Source organism: Oncorhynchus masou, chromosome 16 (assembly GCF_036934945.1).
Source record: "Oncorhynchus masou masou isolate Uvic2021 chromosome 16, UVic_Omas_1.1, whole genome shotgun sequence".
NCBI lineage: Eukaryota > Metazoa > Chordata > Actinopteri > Salmoniformes > Salmonidae > Oncorhynchus > Oncorhynchus masou.
This window is the reverse complement of record NC_088227.1, coordinates 22167177-22192537: the sequence shown is the minus strand read 5'-3', so window position 1 is coordinate 22192537 and position 25361 is coordinate 22167177. Positions and strand designations below refer to the sequence as shown.

Genomic DNA, 25361 nt, shown 5'->3' with positions numbered 1-25361 from the left:
TGCTTCCATTCAGCCACAAGAACATTAGTAAGGTCGGGCACTGATGTTGGGCGGTTAGGCCTGAGTTCCAATTCATCCCAAAGGTGTTACATGGGGTTGAGGTCAGTGCTCTGTGTAGGCCGGTCAAGTTCATCCACACTGATCTCAACAAACCATTTCTGTATGGACCTCGCTTTGTGAACAGGGGCATTGTCATGCTGAAACAGGAAAGGGCCTCCCCCAAACTGTTCCCACAAAGTTGGAAGCACAGTATTGTCTAGAATGTCAATGTATGCTGTAGTGTTAAGAATTCCCTTCACTGGACCATGAAAAACAGCCCCAGACCATTACTCGTTCTCCACCAAACTCTGCAGTTGCCACTATCCATTGGGGCAGGTAGCCTTCTCCTTGCGTCGGCCAAACACAGACTTGTCCGTCGGACTGCCAGATGGTGAAGAGTGCTTTATCACTCCAGAGAAGGCGCTTTACACCACTCCAGCTGACACTTGGCATTGTGTATGGTGATCTTAGGGTTGTGTGTGGCTGCTCGGTCATGGAAACCCATTTCATGAAGCTCCCAACGAACAGTTCTTGTGCTGACATTGCTTCCAAAGGCAGTTTGGAACTCGGTAGCAACCAAGGACAGATGATTTTTATGAGCTTTAGCACTCAGCTGTCCCTTTCAATGAGCTTGTGTGGCCTACCTCTTTGAAGCTGAGCTGAGTTGCTCCTAGACATTTCCACTTCACAATAACTGCACTTACAGTTGACCGGGGCAGCTCTAGCAGGGTAGAAATTCAATGAACTGACCTGTTGGAAAGGTGGCATCCTATGACGGTGCCACGTTGAAAGTCACTGAGCTCTTCAGTAAGGTCATTCACAGTCAATGAAGGGGTGTCAACATACATAGTGTATCTTGCTTTTATGTTTCACACATGCTGCTAGTGGGTTAAATCTAGATTTGGTTTCCTCTATCGTAACCGCTCCTCTTTCACTCCACCTGCCAAACTAACCCTCATTCAGATGACCATTTTAACCATACTAGATTACGGAGACGTAATTTATAGATTGGCAGGTAAGGGTGCTCTCAAATGACTAGATGTTCTTTACCATTTGGCCATCAGATTTGCCACTAATGTTCCTTATAGGACACATCCCTGCACTCTATACTCCTCTGTTAATTGGTCATCTCTGTATACCCGTCACAAGACCCACTGGTTGATGCTTATTTATAAAACCCTCTTAGGCCACACCCTCCTATCTGAGATACCTACTGCAGCCCTTATCCGCCACATACAGTGGCTTGTATTCACCCCCCTTGGCATTTCTCCTATTTTGTTGCCTTACAACCTGGAATTAAAATAGATTGGGGGGGGGGTTGTATTATTTGATTTTCACAATATGCCTACCACTTTGAAGATGCAAAATATTTTATATTGTGAAACAAACAAGAAATAAGACAAAAACAGAACTTGGGCGTGCATAACTATTCACCACCCCCAAAGGCAATACTTTATAGAGCCACCTTTTGCTGCAGTTACAGTTTCTTGGGGTATGTCTCTATAAGCTTGGCACATCTAGCCACTGGGATTTTTGCCCATTCTTCAAGGCAAAACTGCTCCAGCTCCTACAAGTTGGATGGGTTCCGCTGGTGTACTGCAATCTTTAAGGTCTTACCACAGATTCTCAATTGGATTGAGGTCTGGGGTTGACTAGGCCATATCAAGACATTTAAATGTTTTTCCTTCAACCACTCGAGTGTTGCTTTAGCAGTATGCTTAAAGTCATTGTCCTGCTGGAAGGTGAACCTCTGTCCCAGTCTCAAATATCTGGAAGACTGAAACAGGTTTCCCTCAATAATTTCCTTGTATTTAGCGCCATCCATCATTCCTTCAATTCTGACGAGTTTCCAAGTCCCTGCCGATGAAAAACATCCCCACAGCCTGATGCTGCCACCACCATGCTTTACTATGGGAATTGTGTCCTCGGGGTGATGATAGGTGTTGGGTTATAACGCCAGACATAGGGTTTTTCTTGATGGCCAAAAAGCTCAATTTTTGTCTCATCTGACCACAGTACCTTCTTCCATATGTTTGGTGATTCTCCCACATGCCTTTTGGCGAACACCAAATGTGTTTGCTTATTTTTTTCTTTAAGCAATGGCTTTTTTTCTGGCCACTCTTCCGAAAAGCCAAGCTCTGTGGAGTGTATGGCTTAAACTGCTCCCATGGACAGATACTCCAATCTCCGCTGTGGAGCTTTGCAGCTCATTCAGGGTTATCTTTGGTCTCTTTGTTGCCTCTCTGATTATTGCCCTCCTTGCCTGGTCTGTGAGTTTGGTGGGTGGCCCTCTCTTTGAAGGTTTGTTGTGGTGCCATATTCTTTCCATTTTTGTATAATGGATTTAATGGTGCTCTGTGGGATGTTCAACGTTTTGGATATGTTTTCATAACCCAACCCTGATCTGTACATCTTCACAACTTTGTCCATTATCTGTTTGGAGAGCTCCTTGGTCTTCATGGTGCCGCTTGCTTGGTGGTGCCCCTTGCTTAGTGGTGTTGCAGACTCTGGGGCCTGTCAGAACAGATGTATATATACTGAGAGCATGTGTTAGATCATGTGAAACTTAGACTGCACACAGGTGGACTTTATTTAAGTATTTATGTCACTTCTGAAGGTAATTGGTTGCACTAGGTCTTATTTAGGGGCGTAATAGCATAGGGGGTGAATACATATGCGTGCACCACTTTTCCGTTTTTTTGTTTGTAATAATTTTTTGAAAATTTATTTTTTTAATTTCACTTCACCAATTTGGACTATTTTGTGTATGTCCATTACATGAAATCCAAATAAAAATTAATTTAAATTACAGGTTGTAATGCAACAAAATAGGAAAAACGCCAAGGGGGATGAATAGTTTTGCAAGGCACTGTACAACACCCGTTCTGCCAGTCACATTCTGTTAAAGGTCCCCAAAGCACACACATCCCTGGGCCACTCCTCTGTTCAGTTCGCTGCAGCTAGCGACTGGAACGAGCTGCAACAAACACTCAAACTGGACAGTTTTATCTCCATCTCTCCATTCAAATAATCAACCATGGACATTCTTACTGACAGTTGTGGCTGCTTTGCGTGATATTGCGTGATATATATTGTTGTCTCTACCTTCTTGCCCTTTGTGCTGTTGTATGTGCCCATTAATGTTTGTACTATGTTTTACCATGCTGGGCTGCTGCCATGTTGTGTTGCTACCATGTTGTTGTCACGTTGTGTTGCTACAATGCTGTGTTGTCATGTGATCCTGCCATGCTATGTTGTTGTCTTGGGTCTCTCTTCATGTAGTGTTATGGTGTCTCTCTTGTTGTGATGTGTGTTTTGTCCTATATTAATTGATTTATTATTTTTAATCCCAGCCCCTGTCCCTGCAGGAGACCTTTTCCCTTTTGGTAGTCCGTCATTGTAAATAAGATTTTTTTCTTAACTGAACAAAACCATGGTCTTTTTTTCATTGTACTGCCATGTTTAATTTTTGTACCATGTTAGCTAGTACAAAAATATCAGGTTTTGTTTGGTCCCTGCCATGGAAGGAAAATGCCACGATGTTTGTGCCAGTACCATGTAATTTTCCTGCGATGGTAGTGGCCAAAAAACAAAATAGTTCAAAAAAATGTACCATAGTAGCACAATGAAAAAAATATCATGGTACATTTTTTGTAAGTGTTTCCCCAGTGTCAATGCTCATCAATTTATCATTGTTGGGAATGCTCATTGTACTCTACGTAGTGTTGTGGTGCGTAATTCATAGATCACCTGTCCCACTCGGAGTGTATGAAACCTGTCTTTCTGTCTGTAATCTTCTTTTTTTCTTCTCCTGAATTTCTCAAAATTGTGTTTGGTGGTGGACAGTGATAAAAAACTTCTCTCAAAAGAGACCCCGGACCTAGCAGTTTCTTTTGGAACAGCAATAAATCTCATCCCAGGCTTCTTGGCCTACACATTAATCTCCACCGTGGTCCACTTTCCCTGGATAACACTCCTTTAGAATGGTGTCGCAAGCGTTTCATTACATGATTAATCAGAGCACACAGTCTTATCTGACGGAAGCTCTCTCGGGGAAGGGAGAGGACTGGAGAGACACATTCCTTGAGTCAGGCACTAATGGAACTCAGTACTTGGGTCAATCCACCCGTTAAGTATGTTTTGAGAAGCGTAACTTTGTTAAGAAAATATATATACAGTACCAGTCAAAAGTTTGGACACACCTGTTTTTTGTTATTTTTTATATTTTCTACATTGTATAATAATAGTGAAGACATCAAAACTATGAAATAACACATATGGAATCATGTTGTAACCAAAAGAGTGTTAAACAAATCAAAATAGATTTTATATTTGACATTCTTCAAAGTAGCCACCCTTTGCCTTGATGGCACTCTTGGCATTCTCTCAACCAGCTTCATGATGTAGTCACCTGTAATGTGTTTCAATTAACAGGTGTGCCTTGTTAAAAAGTTAATTTGTGGAATTTCGTTCCTTCTTAATGCGTTTGTGCTAATCAGTTGTGCTGTGACAAGGCAGGGGTGGTATGCAGAAGATAGACCTATTTGGTAAAAGACCACGTCCATATTATGACAAGAACAACTAAAATAAGCAGAGAGAAATGACTGCCCATCATTACTTTAAGACATGAAGGTCAGTCAATACGGAAAATGTCAAAAACTTAAAACGTTTCTTCAAGTTCAGTCGCTAAAACCATCAAGCGCTTTGATGAAACTGGCACTCATGAGGACTGCCACTGGAAAGGAAGAACAGAGTAACCTCTGCTGCAGTGGACAAGTTCATTAGAGTTACAAGTCTCAGAAATCAGCAATCAACTGCAGATTGCAGCACAAATAAATGCTTCACAGAGGAACAGCCACATCTCAACATCAACTGTTCAGAGGAGACTGTGTGATTTTTAAAATGTATTTAACCAGGTAGGCTAGTTGTGAACAAGTTCTCATTTACACTGCGATCTGGCTAAGATAAAGCAAAGCAGTTTGACACATACAACAACACAGAGTTACACATGGAATAAACAAACATACAGTCAATAATACAGTAGAAAAAGTCTATATACAGTGTGTGCAAATGAGGTAAGATAAGGGAGGTAAGGCAATAAATAGGCCATGGTGGCGAAGTAATTACAATATAGCAATAAAACACTGGAATGGTAGATGTGCAAAAGATGAATGTGCAAGTAGCGATACTGGGGTGCAAAGGAGCAAGATAAATAACTAAATACAGTATGGGGATGAGGTTGGATGGGCTACTTACAGATGGGCTATGTTCAGGTGCAGTGATCTGTGAAATGCTCTGACAGCTGGTGCTTAAAGCTAGTAAGGGAGGTATAAGTCTCCAGCTTTAGTGAGAGAACTGGAAGGAAAGGCGGCCAAAAGAGGAATTGGCTTTGGGGTGACCAGTGAGATATACCTGCTAGGGCGCATGCTATGGGTGGGTGCTGCGATGGTGACCAGTGAGCTGAGATAAGGCGGGGATTTACCTAGCAAAGACTTGTAGATGACCTGGAGCCAGTGCGTTTGGTGACGAGTGTGAAGCAAGGGCCAGCCAAAGAGAGCTTACAGGTCGCAGTGATGGGTAGTATATGGAGCTTTGGTGACAAAACGGATGGCACTGTGATAGACTCCATCCAATTTGTTGAGTAGAGTGTTGGAGGCTATTTTGTAAGTGACATTGCTGAGGTCAAGGATCGGTAGGATGGTCAGTTTTACGAGGGTATGTTTGGCAGCATGAGTAAAGGATGCTTTGTTGCGGAATATGGAGCCGATTCTAGATTTAATTTTGGATTGGAGATGTTTAATATGAGTCTGTAAGGACAGTTTACAGTCTAACCAGACACCTAGGTATTTGTAGTTGTCCACATATTCTAAGTCAGAACCGTCCAGAGTAGTGATGCTGTATGGGTGGGCAGGTGCGGGCAGCGATCGTTTGAAGAGTTTAGTTTTACTTGCATTTAAGAGCAGTTGGAGGCAAACGGAAGGAGAGTTGTATGGCATTGAAGCTCGTCTGGAGGTTAGTTAACAGGTATACAGAATGGTGTCGTCTGCATAGAGGTGGATCAGAGAATCACCTGTAGCAAGAGCGACATCATTGATGTATACAGAGAAGAGAGACGGCCCGAGAATTGAACCCTGTGGCACTCCCATAGAGACTGCCAGAGGTCCGGACAACATGTCCTCCGATTTGACACACGGTGAATCAGTAGTTGGTGAACCAGGCAAGGCAACCTTTTGAGAAACCAAGGCTGTTGAGTGTGCAGATAAAAATGTGGTGATTGACAGAGTCGAAGCCTTGGCCAGGTCGATGAATAAGGCTGCACAGTAATGTCTCTTATTGATGGCGGTTATGATATTGTTTAGGACCTTGAACATGGCTGAGGTGCACGCATGACCAGCTCTGAAACCAAATTGCATAGTGGAGAAGATACGGTGGGATTCGAAATGGTCGGTAATCTGTTTGTTAACTTGGCTTTCGAAGACATTTAGAAAGGCAGTGTAGGATAGATATAGGTCTGTAGCAGTTTGGGTCTAGAGTGTCTCCCCCTTTGAAGAGGGGGTTCACCGTGGCAGCTCTCCAATCTTTGGGAATCTCAGACGATACGAAAGAGAGGTTGAACAGGCTAGTAATAGGGGTTGCAACAATTTCAGCAGATCATTTTAGAAAGAGAGGGTCCAGATTGTCTAGACTGGCTGATTTGTAGGAGTCCAGATTTTGCAGCTCTTTCAGAACATCAGCTATCTGGATTTGGGTGAAGGAGAAATGGGAGAGGCTTGGGCGAGTTGCTGTGGGGGGTGCAGGCCTGTTCGCCGGGGTAGGGGCAGCCAGGTGGAAAGCATGGCCAGCCGTAAAAAAAATGCTTATTGAAAATCTCAATTATAGTGGATTTATCGGTGGTGACAGTTTCCTAGACTCAGTGCAGTGGGCAGCTGGAAGGTGGTGCTCCATGGCTTTTACAGTGTCCCTGAACATTTTTGAGTTTGTGCTACAGGATGCAAATTCTGTTTGAAGAAGCTAGCCTTAGCTTTCCTAACTGCCTGTTCCTAACTTCTGTGAAAGTTGCATATCACGGGGGCTATTCGATACTAATGCAGAACGCCATAGGATGTTTTTGTGGTGGTCAAGGGCAGTCAGGTCTGGAGTGAACCAAGGGCTATATAATTTCCTGGTTCTACATTTGAATGGGGCATGCTTATTTAAGATGGTAAGGAAGGCACTTTTAAAGAATAACCAGGCATCCTCTACTGACGGGATGAGGTCAATATCCCTCCAGGATACCCGTGCCTGGTAGATTAGAAAGGCCTGCTCGTTGAAGTGTTTTAGGGAGCATTTGACAGTGATGAGGGGTGGTCGTTTGACCGCAGACCCATTACGGATGCAGGCAATGAGGCAGTGATCACTGAGATCTTGGTTGAAAACAGCAGAGCTGTATTTGGAGGGCAAGTTGGTTAGGATGATATCTATAAGGGTGCCCGTGTTTACGGATTTGGGGTTGTACCTGGTGGGTTCATTGATGATTTGTATGAGATTGAGGGCATCAAGGTTAGATTGTAGGATAGCCGGGGTGTTAATCATGTCCCAGTTAAGTTCACCTAGCAGCACAAGCTCTGAAGATAGATGGGGGCAATCAATTCACGTATGGTGTCCAGGGCACAGCTGGGGATAGAGGGTGGTCTATAGCAAGCGGCACCTGTGAGAGCCTTGTTTCTGGAAAATAGGATTTTTAAAAGTAGAAGCTCGAATTGTTTGGGTACAGAACTGGACACTAAGACAGAACTCAGCAGGCTATCTCTGCAGTAGATTGCAACACCGCCCCCTTTAACTGTTCTGTCTTGTCGGAAAATGTTATAGTTCGGGATGGAAATTTCAGGGTTTTTGGTCGTCTTCATAAGCCAGGATTCAGACACTGCTAGGACATCCGGGTTGGCAGAGTGTGGTAAAGCAGTGAATAAAACAAACTTAGGGAGGAGGCTTCTAATGTTTACATGCATGAAACCTTTTATGGTTAAAGAAGTCAACAAATGAGAGCACCTGTGGAATAGGAGTGGAGCTAGGCACTGCAGGGTCTGGATTAACATCTACATCACCAGAGGAACAGAGTAGGAGTAGGATAAGAGTACGGCTAAAGGCTATAAGAACTGGTCGTCTAGTATGTTCAGACCAGAGAGTAAAAGGAGCATGTTTCTGGGCTCGATAGAGTAGATTCAAGGCATAATGTACAGACAAAGGTATGGTAGGATGTGAATACAGTGGAGGTAGACCTAGGCATTTAGTGATGATGAGAGAGATATTGTCTCTATAAATATCATTTAAACCAGGTGATGTCCCCACATGTGTGGGAGATGGAATTGAAGGGTTATCTAAGGCATATTGCACAGGGCTAGAGGCTCTACAGTGAAATAAGACAATAATCACTAACCAGAACCGTAATGGACAAGGCATATTGACATTAGGGAGAGGCATGCGTTGCCGTGTGATCATAGGGGTCCAGTGAGTAGTGAGGTTGGCGACATGGCGATTCAGACAGCTAGCGGGCCGGGGCTAGCAAGCTAGCAGAAGGGCCTTAGAGGGGCGTCGCGATGGAGGAAGTCTGTTATAGCGTCCTCATGCGGAGCCTCCTCGTCAGTTGTGATGGATTAGTAGGGTTCCGTGTGGTAAAGGGGTCCAGTCCAATTGGCAAAATAGGTATAGTGGCCCAAGAAATTCAGCTCACAGTCCGATATGCTATAGACAGCTAGCAGGCCACAGCTAGCAGGCTAGCAGATGGGCATTCAGGGGACGACGTGACAGAGGGGCCAGTTGAATATCCCCCTCGGGCAGATTACGTTGGTAGTCCAGTCGTGAAGGATCGGCGGGGGTTCGTACTGGCAGTGAGATGGGTCCAGGTATGGGTATTGTAGCCCAGAAGTGGCTGATGGACCTCTTCAGCTAGCCGGGAGATGGGCCTAGCATGGGATAGCTCCAGGCTAATTGGTGCTTGTTTCGGGACAGATACGTTAGCCAGGAGTAGCCACTCGGATTGCAGCTAGCTAGCTGCGATGATCCAGGTGAAAAGGTTCAGAGCTTGCGGTGGGAATCCGGGGATGTGGAGAGAAAATAGGTCCAGTATGCTCTGGTTTGATTCACGTTGTGCAAACTGGCAAGAGTTTTCCGAGCTATAGGTTAGCTGATGACCGCTAGCAGTGGTTAGCTGACTACTAGCTAGTAGCTAGTTAGCTGGCTAGCTTCTGTTGGGGTTACGATTTATAAGTAAAGAAAAATGCTTTCGAAAAAAGCAGATCCACACCACATTGGGTGAGGCGGGTTGCAGGAGAGTATTTTGAAGTTGAGGTTTAGAAAAACATTTAAAAAATATTTGCGAAGAAAAAGATATAAAAGATATTTACATGGGACACGACAAAGACGTCTGACTGCTACGCCATCTTGGGTTCTATACAAGACACTTCAAGAAATCAGGCCTTCAGGGTCGAATTGCTAAAAAGAAACCACTACTGAAGGACACCAATAATAAGAAGAGACTTGCTTGGGCCAAGAAACTTAACCTTTTGTAACTAGGGGCAGTATTTTCATTTTTGGATAAAAAAACGTTCCCGTTTTAAACAAGATATTTTGTCACGAAAAGATGCTCGACTATGCATATAATTGACAGCTTTGGATAGAAAACACTTTCCAAAACTGCAAAGATATTGTCTGTGAGTGCAACAGAACTGATGTTACAGGCGAAACCCAGATAAAAATCCAAACAGGAAGTGCCACATTTTTTGAAACCGCCTCATGCCAATGACTCCTTATATGGCTGTGAATGAGCTACGAATGAGCTTACATTTTCTACGTATTCCCCAAGGTGTCTACAGCATTGTGACGTCTTTTTACGCATTTATGTTGAAGAAAAGCCGTAAGGAACCACATTTAGCAAGTGGTCACATGCAGGCTCCCGCAGAAAATATTGCGTAAAGTACACAAGTAGCCATTTTTCCAATCGCTTCTTATGAGAAACCAATTGTCCCAACGGATATATTATCGAATTGTTATGTGAAAAACACCTTGAGGATTGATTCTAAACAACGTTTGCCATGTTTCTGTCGATATTATGGAGCTAATTTGGATAAAAGTTCGGCGTTGTAGTGACCGCATTTTCCGGTCGATTTCTCAGCCAAATGTGATGAACAAACAGGAGCTATTTCACCTACAAAAATAATATTTTTGGAAAAAAGGAACATTTGCCATCTAACTGGGAGTCTCCTGAGTGAAAACATCCGAAGTTCTTCAAAGGTAAAGGATTTAATTTGATTGCTTTTCTTATTTTCGTGAAAATGTTGCCTGCTGCCAGCAGAGCCTAGCATAGCATTATGCCATGATAAACTTACACAAATGCTTGTCTAGCGTTGGCTGTAAAGCATATTTTGAAAATCTGAGATGACAGTGTGATTAACAAAAGGCTAAGATGTGTCTCAATATATTTAATTTGTGATTTTCATGAATAGGAAGATTTTGTAGGAATATTTATGTCCGCTGCGTTATGCTAATTAGTTTGAGGCTATGATTACGCTCCTGGATCCGGGTTTGATAGTCACAAGAAGTTAAGCAATAGACATTAGGACCGGTGGAAATCTGTCCTTTGGTCTGATGAGTCCAAATTTGAGATTTTTGGTTCCAACCGCCGTGTCTTTGTGAGTCGCAGAGTAGGTGAACGGATGATCTCTGCATGTATGGTTCCCACCATGAAGCATGGAGGATGAGGTTCGATGGTGTGGGGGTGATTTGCTGGTGACACGGTCAGTGATATATTTAGAATTCAAGGTACACTTAACCAGCATGGCTACCACAGCATTCTGCAGCAATACACCATCCCATCTGTTTTGCGTTTAGTGAGACTATCATTTGTTTTTCAACAGTACAATGACCCAACACATCTCCAGGCTGTGCGAGGGCTATTTGACCAATAAGGAGAATGATGAAGTGCTGCATCAGATGACCTGGCCTCCACAATCACCTGACCTCAACCCAATTAATATGGTTTAGGATGAGTTGGACCACAGAGATGAAGGAAAATCACTCAACAAGTGCTCAGCATATGTGGGAACTCCTTCAAGACTTGGGAAAGCATTCCAGTTGACTACCTCATGATGCTGGTTGAGAGAATGCCAAGAGTGTGCAAAGCTGTCATCAAGGTAAAGGGTGGCTACTTTGAAGAATCTCAAATATAAAATATATTTTGATTTGTTTAACACTTTTTTGGTTACTACATGATTCCATATGTGTTATTTCATCATTTTTATGTCTTCACTATTATTCTACAATATTGAAAATAATTCAAATAAAGAAAACCCCTTGAATGAGTAGGTGTGTCCAAACCTTTGACTGGTACTGTATACGGTTCTGGTTTTACCTCATTTTAACATTCTGACACAAAAAGCATGTTCAACTTCATGAAAAACATGTTTTTCCCATCTCAAGAGTTAAATAATAAAAAGGAAATGACTATAGTAAGAGCCTATGAAGTGCCAAATAAAGTAAGAGGGTTGACCGTAACAGGGTTGATGAATTCATCTTTAAATCAGCCATAAATCCCCTAGGGGGAGCAGAACCTTGCTGTGTGCAACAAGGAGTGGCAATTGAAAGCAAGCTTCACCCCCAAAATGTAATTGCTAATACATTTCTAGCCTGTATATCTATGAATCAGGGTTTACATGTTGTGCTTGTACAATAAATGGTTGGCTTTTACAATAAAACAAATGCAAACAAACTTTAAGGCAACAGGTGTGCACAACTTCATTTGAAGTGTGATGCAGTTCTGCTGGGTTTTGATTTTCTCTTGCATCTCATTCATCAATTAGAGACACTCAGTATTTGAGATGGAGGAAATACACCTGGACCATGCAGAGTATGGAGGATGAGGGGAGGATGGATGGATAGATATAGATGAGGAGGAAGTAGGAGAGGTTTTTACCATAAAGGAGCTCCTGCAGTGCTTATTTGGTCGACACCGTGTGCAGTGGTCCAGACAACGTGCTTCTAGGCAAATCACCTCTGTCTTCTGCTGATTTAATTGAAAAGTACCATTACTTTTCTTTGACCACTCCATCAGTCTGACCCAGGTGTGTGTGTGTGTGTGTGTGTGTGTGTGTGTGTGTGTGTGTGTGTGTGTGTGTGTGTGTGTGTGTGTGTGTGTGTGTGTGTGTGTGTGTGTGTGTGTGTGTGTGTGTGTGTGTGTGTGCGTGCGTGCGTGCGCGCGCGCGCGTGCGTGCGTGTGTGTGTGTAAACTAATATGAGCTCCCACACACGTACACTATCTCCTTTACATTTCTAAGTCACCCACCTATATTTACCCACGATTCCCTGGCATTACCTGATCCTGAAAGAGAACCTTACAGAGTCATGACAGAGAGAGAGAGAGAGAGAGAGAGAGACAGTTGGAGAGGAAGGTGCTGAAAGAGATAAAAGGGTGGTGAAGGATGACATAAATGAAGGCCCAGTTCGGCCTGGCTGTAAGCAGCTTAGATCCCGTCTCATGTTTGGTCTCTTGACCAGTTTGATGAGTTAGAGGTTTTAGGTGACCTGGTTGCATCCACTTACAATAAGGCCAGCTTATTCTCATTACCACTGCATTACCACTGTGTGTGTGTGTGTGTGTGTGTGTGTGTGTGTGTGTGTGTGTGTGTGTGTGTGTGTGTGTGTGTGTGTGTGTGTGTGTGTGTGTGTGTGTGTGTGTGTGCGTGCGTGCGTGCGTGTGCCTGACCACCATCCAGAGCATTGATCTCCCAAACACCTTTTTTGAGGTCTGTGCTGCCATCAGGTCACTGAAGAACAACAAAAGTCCTGGTGCCTCTTTTATCAATATTGCATAGAAACTTTTCTAAAATGCTACTTAAAAATGGAATTTATAATGTTCGTAAGCATAGAAAAAGTGTGATTTATCAAACAATCCTACGAGCATCATACGCACACCGGTAGCGGATAACCATTTGTTCTGGGCTTCAGGGCTTGTGCACGACTGAAGTTGATTCATCTGGACAGTCTACAAATGTAGGATCTTGGCCACAGCAGGAAAATAATCCTGCAGCAACAGGAAATGTGAAACATTATGTGAGTAATAATGTTTGATACTTTTTTTGTTATGGCAAATTAAGTCTGACCTTTTAAAGTAACATATGGAATTGTTTTAAGATGGTCATAACATGGATCATTTCGCTATTTGATTTTTAATTTTAGGACACCTTTCATGTTAAATATGATTTTGGCCTTTATTACTATAGCCCATAGAAATGCACTGAATAACACATTCATAAATGGCAAAACAATCATCATACAGAATAATGTTTTGAAGTGTCTGTCCTATACCTAGGAGAATATTTATATATTTTGACAAATATTTAACTCCTTATTTTTGTTGGCACGAAACTACCTCCAAATTTCCATTCATTTGTATGGGCTACCTTTAGAAGAGTCCCGTGACACTTTTGGGATTCATAGACCAAAACGGGGAACACCATTGCGTTCACGAGAGTCTCCTCTATTAGTTTGTAGCCCAAACGGTTCAGACGCTACTGACAGAAGTAGGCACATCAGCATTACCGATGTGGGGCTTGTGGGGGTCGTAGAGCAAAACGGAAAACACCATCGTGCTCACGGGAGTCTGATCTAGTCCTCATATTTGTAGGCCAAACCATTCCGGATGTCTCATGGTCTGAGAAAAACTGCTATAGCTCAGCCACCTTCCACCGCAGATGAGGAAAGACGACATAGGCGGAAGCAGCATATTGAGCCGCAGCCCATGCAAAAACGGATTTGGATTAGTATTTTTTTATTATGATACTTACATTGACGCCCAATAGACTATTAAGGACTTTTAAACCTCAAATACACTACAAGTTTGCATTTCCTGCTTTCCAGAAACATTCTCAGCAACAAAAGAGTGATCGAATTAAGATCCTACATCATGGATGTATAATGTCATGGAAAGGTGTTCCTAATGTTTTGTACACTCAGTTTTGTACTATTTTACACTTGCCAAGCAGTTCCCTTATTCCACCACTTGGCACTGTGTACGCATGGCCGTGGCTCTGTGTAAATTTACACACATTCTCAAGCAAACTTTCATTTTTATAAATCTCACACTGCGTGGAAATGATCCCATGCGGGGTTTACTCACAGTTTTGTGGCTACGCATTATTGATAAATGTCGCCCCTCGACCTGACTCCATCCCTGCTGAGATCCTAAAACAGGGGTGCTATCTCTATACCAGAGCAGTTCACCTGTTCATCTCTGAGATATGAAGACAAGAGAGCATCCCCAATCAATGGGGGGTAGCAAACATTGTCACCATATACAAAACAAGGGGGACTTATCAATTTGCGGCAACAGCAGGGTCATATCCCTCCTTGTAGTTGTTGGGAAAGTCCTGGCGAAAGTCAAACTCCGCAGACTTATCGACACCATGACTGAAGACCTGCTACCTGAGTGCAGCTTTAGAAAGAAAAGAAGAACGGTGGATATGATCTTCAGTGCACGCCAACTGCAGGAAAAGTGCCGTGATCAAAAAACGAGACCTGTTCGTGGCCTTTGTGAACCTCTCCAAAGTCTTCAACACAGTACACAGTGAACTCCTTTGGAAGGTCCTCTTCCGGTACGGCTGCCCTGGGAAATAGGTAAACATCCTGCATCAGTTCCATGAGTGGATGGTGTAACAGCTGGCGATCAGGAGTCTGAACCCTTTGGAGTTGGCACGGGCGTGAGGCAAGGGTGTGTGATTGTGCCGGTCCTATTCAATGTCTTCCTCCTGTGTGTCACAACACTCCTGCACAATGACATGGAAACAGAGAGTGGGGTGACCCTGGACCTCAGATTGGGCGGGAACCTCTTCAATATTAGGAGGCTCCAAGCTGCCACAAAACACAAATCTGAACTTGTGCATGAGCTCCAGGACACAGATGATTGTGTTCTTATGGCACATAACCCAGAAGCTCTACAAGTCACCCCCACAGCAGCTGTGAATGCAAACAGCAGAAAAGGGCTGTCTGTTACCATCCCAAAAACAGACAGTCGTACAGTATGTCAGTGGTCATCTGATTCTCCGCCTGATACACCAGCATTCTCCATCTCAGACTCCTCACTTGCCATTGTACCACACTTTAAATATCTTGGAAGCATCCTGTCAGAAGACTGTAACATCAACCAGGATATCCAGAATCGGGTCAAACAGGCCTCGTCCTCCTTTGGACGACTAAGGAAGAGGGATTTTAACAACAGCAACCTGCACCTCCACACCAAAGTTGCAGTCTACCAGGCAGTGTGTAGACTCCTTTATGTAGGCAGTCTGTAGACTCCTTTATGGATGTGAAACATGGACAGTCTACAGCTGACACTTAAAACAAATGGATTCCTTTCACGTAAAATGCCTCCAACGCATTTCAAAAGTGACCGAGCAGGACCATGTTCCGCACTCAGAGATCCTACAGAGAACCAACTGCAGGAGCATTGTGGCGTCCATCACACACCATTAGCTTAGATGGCTCGGCCATTCCATCTGGGTGCCAGAGCATCGCCTGCCACGAAAAATGCTGTACGGAGAGCAACAACTGGGCAGTTGCTCTGCAGGTGGGCAGAAAGAACCAACAGAAGACATCACTATAGAAGTGTGGGATAAACCCTGCCCCCTTCGAGACTGTTTCTGCGGTTGGCTGAAGAAAAAAGGACTGAACATAGCCTGTCGAAACGACAGAGAAGATATATGACCATGCCTGCACTGGCCTCAACGGGATAGGCCTTTGTGTGCTCTGTCTGTGGCAGATTGTGTGTGTGTGTGTGTGTGTGTGTGTGTGTGTGTGTGTGTGTGTGTGTGTGTGCGCGTGTGCGTGTGCGTGTGTGTGTGTGTGTGTGTGTGTGTGTGTGTGTGTGTGTGTGTGTGTGTGTGTGTGTGTGTGTGTGTGTGTGTGTGTGCGCGTGTGTGTGTGTGTGTGCGTGTGTTAGACTTCACTTCGTATTTAGTCTCACTGTTTAGGAATGAGCTATTACCATATCACTGATTGGGTCACCACAACAAAGGAACATTTTAATATTAACTATCTGCAGTACCTCACTCTTTCATTCTCTCATACCAACCACCAGCACTACAAAATTTGAGGCAGTGCCATTGGTAGTGTATACAGTAGAGGCAGAGAATAGGAGAGAGTGGAAGATGGGAAAGGGGAGGGAGAGAGCAAGTGGAGGGGAGAAAGGAGAAGAGGGAGAGAAAAGGGGAGGGGAAAGGGGAGATAAGGGTGGTGGGACTATGTTGTGTTTCGGGGTATGAAGCAGACAAGCCTTATTAGGATCACTGTTAAGTCAAGCTTTACAGTGGAAATCTAACCGCAAATCAGCCACAAATAGTTCTGAAAACTAGCAGGAAACTTTGGTTGGCCACACATCAAAGATGGACAAAAATATTGGATGAGTGTGTATAATATACAATAGAGCATGATTTGAAAAAAGATTTGCACATGAAACATAAAAAGAAAAGGCTATTGAAGACCATTTGGATAATATTGTGTAATGTTGAACTTCCTCTGATGGAGGATAGAAGATTACTCTCATAATGGAAACCTGACCCTCATAATCCTAAAGTCCAAAAGAGAACTGCCACCAACTCTCTCTCTGTGTGTGTGTGTGTGTGTGTGTGTGTGTGTGTGTGTGTGTGTGTGTGTGTGTGTGTGTGTGTGTGTGTGTGTGTGTGTGCGTGCGTGCGTGCGTGCGTGCGTGCGTGCGTGTATATATGTGTGCATGTGCATGAGAGAGAGAGAGGGAGAGAGCAGACCAATTCCTGGCAGTAACATTAGCCTGAACATTCTCAACGACGCCAGCAATGTACGGCGTCTGTGTTCGATGTCACTTCTGGCACTTCTGCTCTCTATTCATTCTCCGGCTTATAGGTCACAGTGACATCATGAACTCTCCATTATCATTCAACATCTTTAGTCATTGAGGTTCATGAAGAGTATCAACCATAAACTCACTGATGTTGTGTCATGGTAATTAATTGCATTGTGTTGTGTCGTGTTATGTCGCTATGGCAGGACTGATAATGACGTATCAGAACAGACAATACTGTGACCATTTTTTTTACTGGTGAGCAATCAAACCAGGCCAAAGTTGATGCCTTCCTTCCTCCCATGCCTTCGTCAAAACATAAAAACAAGAGTCTCTCTCTCTTTCTCTCTCTTTCTCCCTAACTCTTCTTGATTTTTTAAACAATATTTCTCTGTGACTCAGTCCTCTGATCTCACTTTACAGTTCTCCAAGATAAGAGATCATATCAAAATGACTACAACAAACTTTGATCAGAACATTTGGCAGTGTCATTTTTAACTTTTCCCTCAGAGCCCCCCTGAGCCCCTCACATGGCACTGACAGGACAACACTTCACTCAAATAGATCTATACCAGAGGGTGTTGTGGTCTTAGCTGTGTTTACATCTATTTGAGATGACCTACAATGTTAGCTGCATTGGGCTAATGGGTTGGGCTAACAACTATGCTAATCAGCCAGCTAACAAGGGAAATTACTGGTGGAGAGATGGAAATGTATTGAAGGCTACAACTAAGCTAATTACAATGTGTAATTGTAATGTTGTTTTAGCTCTCTGTGTTGTTCTAACGGGTACCCTAATTGTTTTAAGTTTAGTTTATTAATTCGACCCCTTTAAACAAGCACACAAAACTAGAAAAAGACATATTCACATGAGAAAAATCATTGAGGACAACACACAAAAAAGTTGTGGTCCTCTTGTGACAAGATGTCAAGGCAAGATCGGCAACACAGTTGTACACAGTATGGCAGCGAGATATAAAAAAACATGAAAACATATATTTCATTCCTGTAGTTACATCGTAAGGGACATTCAAATGAGCACAGAAAACATTAACTTTTTTTTTTTTTAAAGCTGGCCGGGTCTTGTTTTTTTCGTCAGAGACAGCTCCTGTGTACAAGTACATTATATATACAAAAGTATGTTGACAGCCTTTCAAGTTAGTGGATTTGGCGATTTCTGTCACGCCCTGGCCTTAGTTATCTTTGTATCCTTTATTATTTTGGTTAGGCCAGGGTATGACGTGGGTGATTTATGTGTTTTGTCTTGTCTAGGTTTTTTTTGTAGATTTATGGGGTTGTGTTCTTTTAGGTGTCTAGGTAAGTCTATGGTTGCCTGGATTGGTTCTCAATCAGAGGCAGGTGTTTATCGTTGTCTCTGATTGGGAGCCATATTTAGGCAGCCATATTCTTTGGGTATTTTGTGGGTGATTGTTTCCTGTGTCAGTGTTTGGACCTGTGGGACACGGGACTGTGTCGGGTTTTCATGTTTCTTGTTTTGTAGTTGTGTTCATGTTTGAGTTTTCCTATTAAAACCATGGACACTTACCACGCTGCGCTTTAGTCCTCTCCTTCCCAGGAAGAAAGCCGTGACAATTTCAGCCACACACGTTGCTGAAAGGTGTATAAATCAAGCACAAAGCCATACAATCTCCATAGACATACACTACCGTTCAAAAGCTTGGGGTTACTTAGAAATGTCCTTGTTTTTGAAAGAAAGGCAAATTTTTTTGCCCATTAAAATAACATAAAATTGATCAGAAATACAATGTAGACATTGTTAATGCTGTACATGACTATTGTTGCTGGAAACGGCAATGGAATATTGTAACGATGTGCGCTGAGAGTCGCGAAGCAAGTTCAGAGAGTGATTGTTTTAATAAATAAATTAAACATTAAACAAAAACAAGAAACACGAACAACGCACATACAGGAAACTGAATCAATCATGCCTGGGGAAGGAACCAAAGGGAGTGACATATAGGGAAGGTACTCGGGGAGGTGATGGAGTCCAGGTGAGTCTGATGACACGCAGGTGCGTGTAACTATGGTGACAGATGTGCACCATAACGAGCAGCCTGGTGACCTAGAGGCCGGAGAGGGAGCACTCGTGACAGTACCCCCTCCCAGACGCGCGGCATTAGCTGCAGGATTCCGACCAAAATGATGATCCCGGCGATCAGGAGCGGACCGGTCACGTCTGCTGAGGCGCGGGAAACTTGTCAATCCGGTTGAGATGCAGGAGCATGGACACCTAGAGCGCCGGAGAGAGACCATACGTGACAGTACCCCCTCCCCGGCACGTTCGGGTCCAGCCACAGGACGCCAACCAAAAGGACGATCCGAGGGATCAGGAGTGGACTGGCCACCCCTGCTGATGCTTGGGAATGTGCCGGCTGAGGCATGAGAGCCTGACAAGCCGGCGGAAGCAGGGGAGCCTGGCGATCCAGCGAAGGCATGAAACCCAGACGAGCCGGCTGAGGCATGAGAGCCTGACGAGCCGGCGGAGGCAGGAGAGCCTGGCGATCTGGCTGAGGCATGAGAGCCTGTAGCAGATCCCGGATCCGACGTCATTCCCACTGACACAAAAAATAAACTGTGAGAGGGCCTCCCGGGTACTGGACTGCAGCGCCATCTGTGCCACCAGAGACTCTGGGTTCGCGCCCAGGCTCTGTCGTAACCGGCCGCGACCGGGAGGTCCGTGGGGCGATGCACAATTGGCCTAGCGTCGTCCGGGTTAGGGAGGGTTTGGCCGGTAGGGATAATCCTTGTCTCATCGCGCACCAGCGACTCCTGTGGATGGCCTGGCACAGTGCATGCTAACCAAGGTTGCCAGGTGCACAGTGTTTCCTCCGACACATTGGTGCGGCTGGCTTCCGGGTTGGATGCGCACTGTGTTAAGAAGCAGTGCGGCTCGGTTGGGTTGTGTATCGGAGGACACATGACTTTCAACCTTTGTCTCTCCAGAGCCCGTACGGGAGTTGTAGCCATGAGACAAGATAGTAGCTACGAACAATTGGATACCACAAAATTGGGGAGAAAAAGGGGTAAAAAATACTAACTGTGAGGCGTAATTCTGTAATGATGTGCGCTGAGAGTCGGGAAGCAAGTACAGGGAGTGAGTGTTTTAATAAATCAATTAAACATAATACAAAAACAAGAAACCTGAACAATGCAAAGACAGGAAACTGAAACAATAATGCCTGGAGAAGGAACCAAAGGGAGTAACATAATCAGGGAAGGTAATCAGGGAGGTGATGGAGTCCAGGTAAGTCTAATGACACGCAGGTGCGCGTAACGTTGGTGACAGGTGTGCACCATAACGAGCAGCCTGGTGACCTAGAGGAGAGGGAGCACATGTAACAAATATCTACATAGGTGTACAGAGGCCCATTATCAGCAACCATCACTCCTGTGTTCCAATGGCACATTGTGTTAGCTAATCCAAGTTTATCATTTTAAAAGGCTACTTGATCATTAGAAAACTCTTTTGCAATTATGTTAGCAAAGCTGAAAACTGTTTTCCTGATTAAAGAAGCAATAAAACTGGCCTTTTTAGATTAGTTGAGTATCTGGAGCATCAGGGTTTGTGGGTTCAATTACAGGCTCAAAATTGGCAGAAACAAATAACTTTCTTCTAAAACTCGTCAGTCTATTTCTGTTCTGAGAAATGAAGGCTATTCCATGTGAGATATTGCCAAGAAACTGAAAATGTCATACAATGCTGTGCACTACTCCCTTGACAGAACAGTGAAAACTGGCTCTAACCAGAATAGAAAGAGGAGTGGGAGGTCCCAGTGCACAACTGAGCAAGAGAACACGTACCTTAGAGTGTCTACTTTGAGAAACAGACACCTCACAAGTCCTCAACTGGCAGCTTAATTAAATAGTACCTGCAAAACACTAGTCTCAACATCAAAATTGAAGAGGCAACTCTGGAGTGCTCCCTCTTCGGCCTCTAGGTCACCAGGCTGCTCGTTATGGTGCACACCTGTCACCATCGTTACGCGCACCTGCGCATCGTCAGACTCACCTGGACTCAATCACCTCCCTGATTACCTTCCCTGATTACCTCCCCCACTTCTCCTTCACCCAAATCCAGATAGCTGATGTTCTGAAAGAGCTGCAAAATCTGGACCCCTACAAATCAGCCGGGATAGACAATCTGGACCCTCTCTTTCTAAAATTATCTCCAGAAATTGTTGCAACCCCTATTACTAGCCTGTTCAACCTCTCTTTCGTATCGTCTGAGATTCCCATAGACTGGAAAGCTGCCTCGGTCATCCCCCTCTTCAAAGGGGGAGACAGTATTGACCCAATCTGCTACAGACCTATATATATTATTCCCTGCCTTTCTAAGGTCTTCGAAAGCCAAGATAATAAACAGATTACTGACCATTTCGAATCTCACGCACCTTCTCCACTATGCAATCTGGTTTCAGAGCTGGTCATGGGTGCACCTCAGCCACATTCAAGGTCCTAAACGATATCATAACCGCCATTGATAAGAGACATTACTGTGCAGCCGTATTCATCGACCTGACTAAGGCTTTCAACTCTGTCAATCACAACATTCTTATTGGCAGACTCAACAGCCTTGGTTTCTCAAATGATTGCCTCACCTGGTTCACCAACTACTTCTCCGATAGAGTTCAGTATGACAAATCGGAGGGCCTGTTGTCCGGACATCTGGCAGTCTCTATGGGGGTACCACAGGGTTCAATTCTCGGGCCGACTCTCTTCTCTGTATACGTCAATGATGTCGCTCTCGCTGCTGGTGATTCTTTGATCCACCTCTATGCAGACGACACCATTCTGTATATCTAATGGCCTTTCTTTGGACACTGTGTTAACTGACCTCCAGATTAGCTTCAATGCCATACAACTCTCCTTCCGTGGCCTCCAACTGCTCTTAAATGCAAGTAAAACTAAATGCAGGCTCTTCAACTGATCGCTGGCCGCACCTGCCCGCCCATCCAGCATCACTACTCTGGACGGTTCTGACTTAGAATATGTGGACAACTACAACAAATACCTAGGTGTCTTGTTAGACTGGAAACTCTCCTTCCAGACTCACATTAAACATGTCCAATCCAAAATAAAATCTAGAATCGGCATCCTATTTTGCAACAAAGCATCCTTCACTCATGCTGCCAAACATACCCTCGTAAAACTGACCATCCTACCCATCCTTGACTTCGGTGATGTCATTTACAAAATATCCTCCAACACTCTACTCAGCAAATTGGATGCAGTCTATCACAGTGCCATTTGTTTTGCCACCAAAGCCCCATATACTACCCACCACTGCGACCTTTATGCTCTCGTTGGCTGGCCCTTGCTTCATGCTCACCGCCAAACGCACGGACTCCAGGTCATCTACAAGTCATTGTTAGGTTAAGCCTCACCTTATCTCAGCTCACTGGTCACCATAGCAGCACCCACCCATAGCACGCGCTCCAGTAGGTATATCTCACTGGTCACCCCCAAAGCCAATTCTTCCTTTGGCCGCCTCTCCTTCCAGTTCTCTGCTGCCAATGACTGGAACGAACTGCAAAAATCTCTAAAGCTGGAGACTTATACCTCCCTCACTAGCTTTAAGCACCAGCTGTCAGAGCATTTCACAGATCACTGCACCTGTACATAGCTCATATGTAAATCGCTCATCCAATCAACCTCCTCCCCATACTGTATTTATTTATTTATCTTGCTCCTTTGCACCCCAGTATCTCTACTTGCACATTCATCTTCTGCACATCCTACCATTCCAGTGTTTTATTGCTATATTGTAATTACTTTGCCACCATGGCCTATTTATTGCCTTACTTCTCTCATCCTACCTCATTTGCACATGCTGTGTATAGAGTTTTGATTGTATGTTTGTTTATTCCATACAACAACTCTGTGTTGTTGTATGAGTCGAACTGCTTTGCTTTATCTTGGCCAGATCGCAGTTGCAAATTAGAACTTGTTCTCAACTAGCCTACCTGGTTAAATTAAGGTGAAATAAATAAATAAAAATAAAAAATGTATGTCACTCCATTTAGTTCCTTCCCCAGACGTTATTGTTTCAGTTTCCTGTCTGTTCGTTGTTTGTCTTTCTTGTTTTTGTATTATTTTTCATTTATTTATTAAAACACTCACTCCCTGATCTTGATCTCGATTCTCAGCACACATCATTACAATATTCCATATAAAATCTTCCGTTTCCAGCTACAATAGTCATTTACAACATTAACTATGTCTACACTGTATTTCTGATCAATTTGATGTTATTTTAATGGACTAAAAATGTGTTCTTTCAAAAACAAGGACATTTCTAAGTGTTTGAACAGTAGTGTACATTGTGGTTGCATTGAAGCAAGTCCCCGAAGAAACGTTCTAACATCTAGTGGAAAGCCTTCCCAGAAGAGTGGATGCTGTTATAGCCGCAAAGGTGGGATCAACTCCATATTAATGCCCATGATTTTGGAATGAGATGTTCAACGAGCAGGTGTCCACTAACTTTAGGTCATGTAGTGTACCTTTAGCATTACTCCTGAACCTGTATAAGCACACATTAGCAACACCTGATCTGATGTTGTGGTTGTATACATCCCTAACATGGGGAAAGTAATCAGTCAGATATTTAGGTGCAGAACCATATGTAATCCTGTAAACCAGACCCAGTCTAATCTGGGACACCCTAGCCTCAGCAGGCAGCCAGTTGAGTTCCTGCTTTTGTGAGTATGTGGACACATCTTCAATACTACCCTGATAAGCTTATTCTGGGCTATCTGGAGCATCCCATTCAGAAGCTTAGATAAACCCTCAAACCATGAAGTAATAGCGTAGTCAATATGGCATTGAATGAGGGCAGTGGCTAGTACTCTCATGGAGTCCTTATCAAGCAAATCAAATCAAAGTTTATTTGTTACGTGCACAGAATACAACAGGTGTAGTAGACCTTACAGTGAAATGCTTAATTACAGGCTCTAACCAATAGTGCAAAAAAAATGTATTCGGTGAAGAATAAGTAAGTAAAGAAATAAAAACAACAGTAAAAAAGACGGTGAAAAATAACAGTAGCGAGGCTATATACAGTAGCGAGGCTATATACAGTAGCGAGGCTATAGCCGTAGCGAGGCTATATACAGGCACCGGTTAGTCAGGCTGATTGAGGTAGTATGTACATGTAGATATGGTTAAAGTGAGCAGCTTTGACTTTCTATCAAAAACAAGGTCCTGGCATTAACTTTACCTAGCACTTTAGTGGCCATGCTCACACCCCCTTAAGTTTCCATCAAGGATGCATACCGGGTAGCTACCAGAGGTTTTGGCAGTGAACACCTCACCTCCTAAGCACTCTGATTTCAGAAGACCTATACAATTTAAGACCCACAAATAATTGCCTCAGTTTTACCTAAGTGCAGAGATAGCTTATTATCTCCAAGCAATGTGCTAATGTTAGTAAGCTCTGTGCCAGGTATGTTCTCTAACATGGTTTCACTTTTATGATACACCTAAGGTGTAGAGTCATCCGCATAAAGGAAAAGATAGCAAGAACAAGCATCTTTCATATAATTTATGTACCATAAAAACAGTAGTGGCCCAAACACGCCCCCTTGCGGAATGCCAAAGCTTATTAATTTTACCTGAGATAGTGAACCATTAACCTCCATCACTTGCTCCCTACCTGACAAGTAGGACTTTACCCAGCCTCGAGTTATACTGCTTAACCCCAGTGCCTCCAGTTTGGAGATAGAAGACAGTGGTTAACTGTATCACAGGCCTTCCGTAGGTCAAGCAGTACCATTCCACAAAGATTTCCCTTATAAATCTCTTACCTGATGAAGTGAGTCAAGTAAAGTAGACGTGAATGTATTAATGTTTTTTCTAAATCCCACTGAAAATCATACATTAGGCTTTGTTTGTTGACATTCATAAATCTGCTCATTAAGAACTCTCAGGGTTCAACCCAGTAGTGGGGTAGTCAGTGGCTATGCTAATTATCCGTGGTAATTACTGGTAGTAGAGCCGACACAGAGATACAGTGTCCAGGAGCAGCAGACATATTCTTTTCAAACAGAGATTAAAACATTCCCAACAAGTTCTCTTTAATAACCTGACCACTTCAATATGAGCTATGCAGAAATGGCTACAACATTTCCTGGTTGCTAAAATTCTAATAGTTCAGTTAATATGAACAAAAATAGCAGGTACAGTGTAGAGAATCTTTGTACCATCTAAACTGCTGTGATATATATTTCCAATAACAAAAAAATATTTATTTTTTCAGCTGTTTGCAGCTTGTGTACAAAACAGAAAGTAAAAGATGCAAAAACTGAATTTAAGAATGAGAAGCATAGAATTAATGCACATAGAACAGATATACCGCTTCTTTGACTTGCTTTCAATGAGAATGAAGATTCTATAACTCGTGTGTGTGTGTGTGTGTGTGTGTGTGTGTGTGTGTGTGTGTGTGTGTGTGTGTGTGTGTGTG

At 43.6% G+C, this 25361-nt stretch overlaps 1 protein-coding gene across 1 annotated transcript; it reads right to left on the bottom strand.

Annotated features, from left to right (window-relative positions):
* Positions 1 to 359: 359 nt before the first annotated feature.
* Positions 360 to 19453, bottom strand: LOC135557293 (sericin-1-like). Its single transcript, XM_064990477.1, has 3 exons — positions 19169 to 19453; positions 2450 to 2553; positions 360 to 420 (listed from the first exon to the last, which is right to left on the bottom strand). Exons 1-3 carry the CDS (start codon positions 19451 to 19453, stop codon positions 360 to 362), a joined length of 450 nt encoding a protein of 149 aa, XP_064846549.1.
* Between the last annotated feature and the right edge of the window lie 5908 nt (positions 19454 to 25361).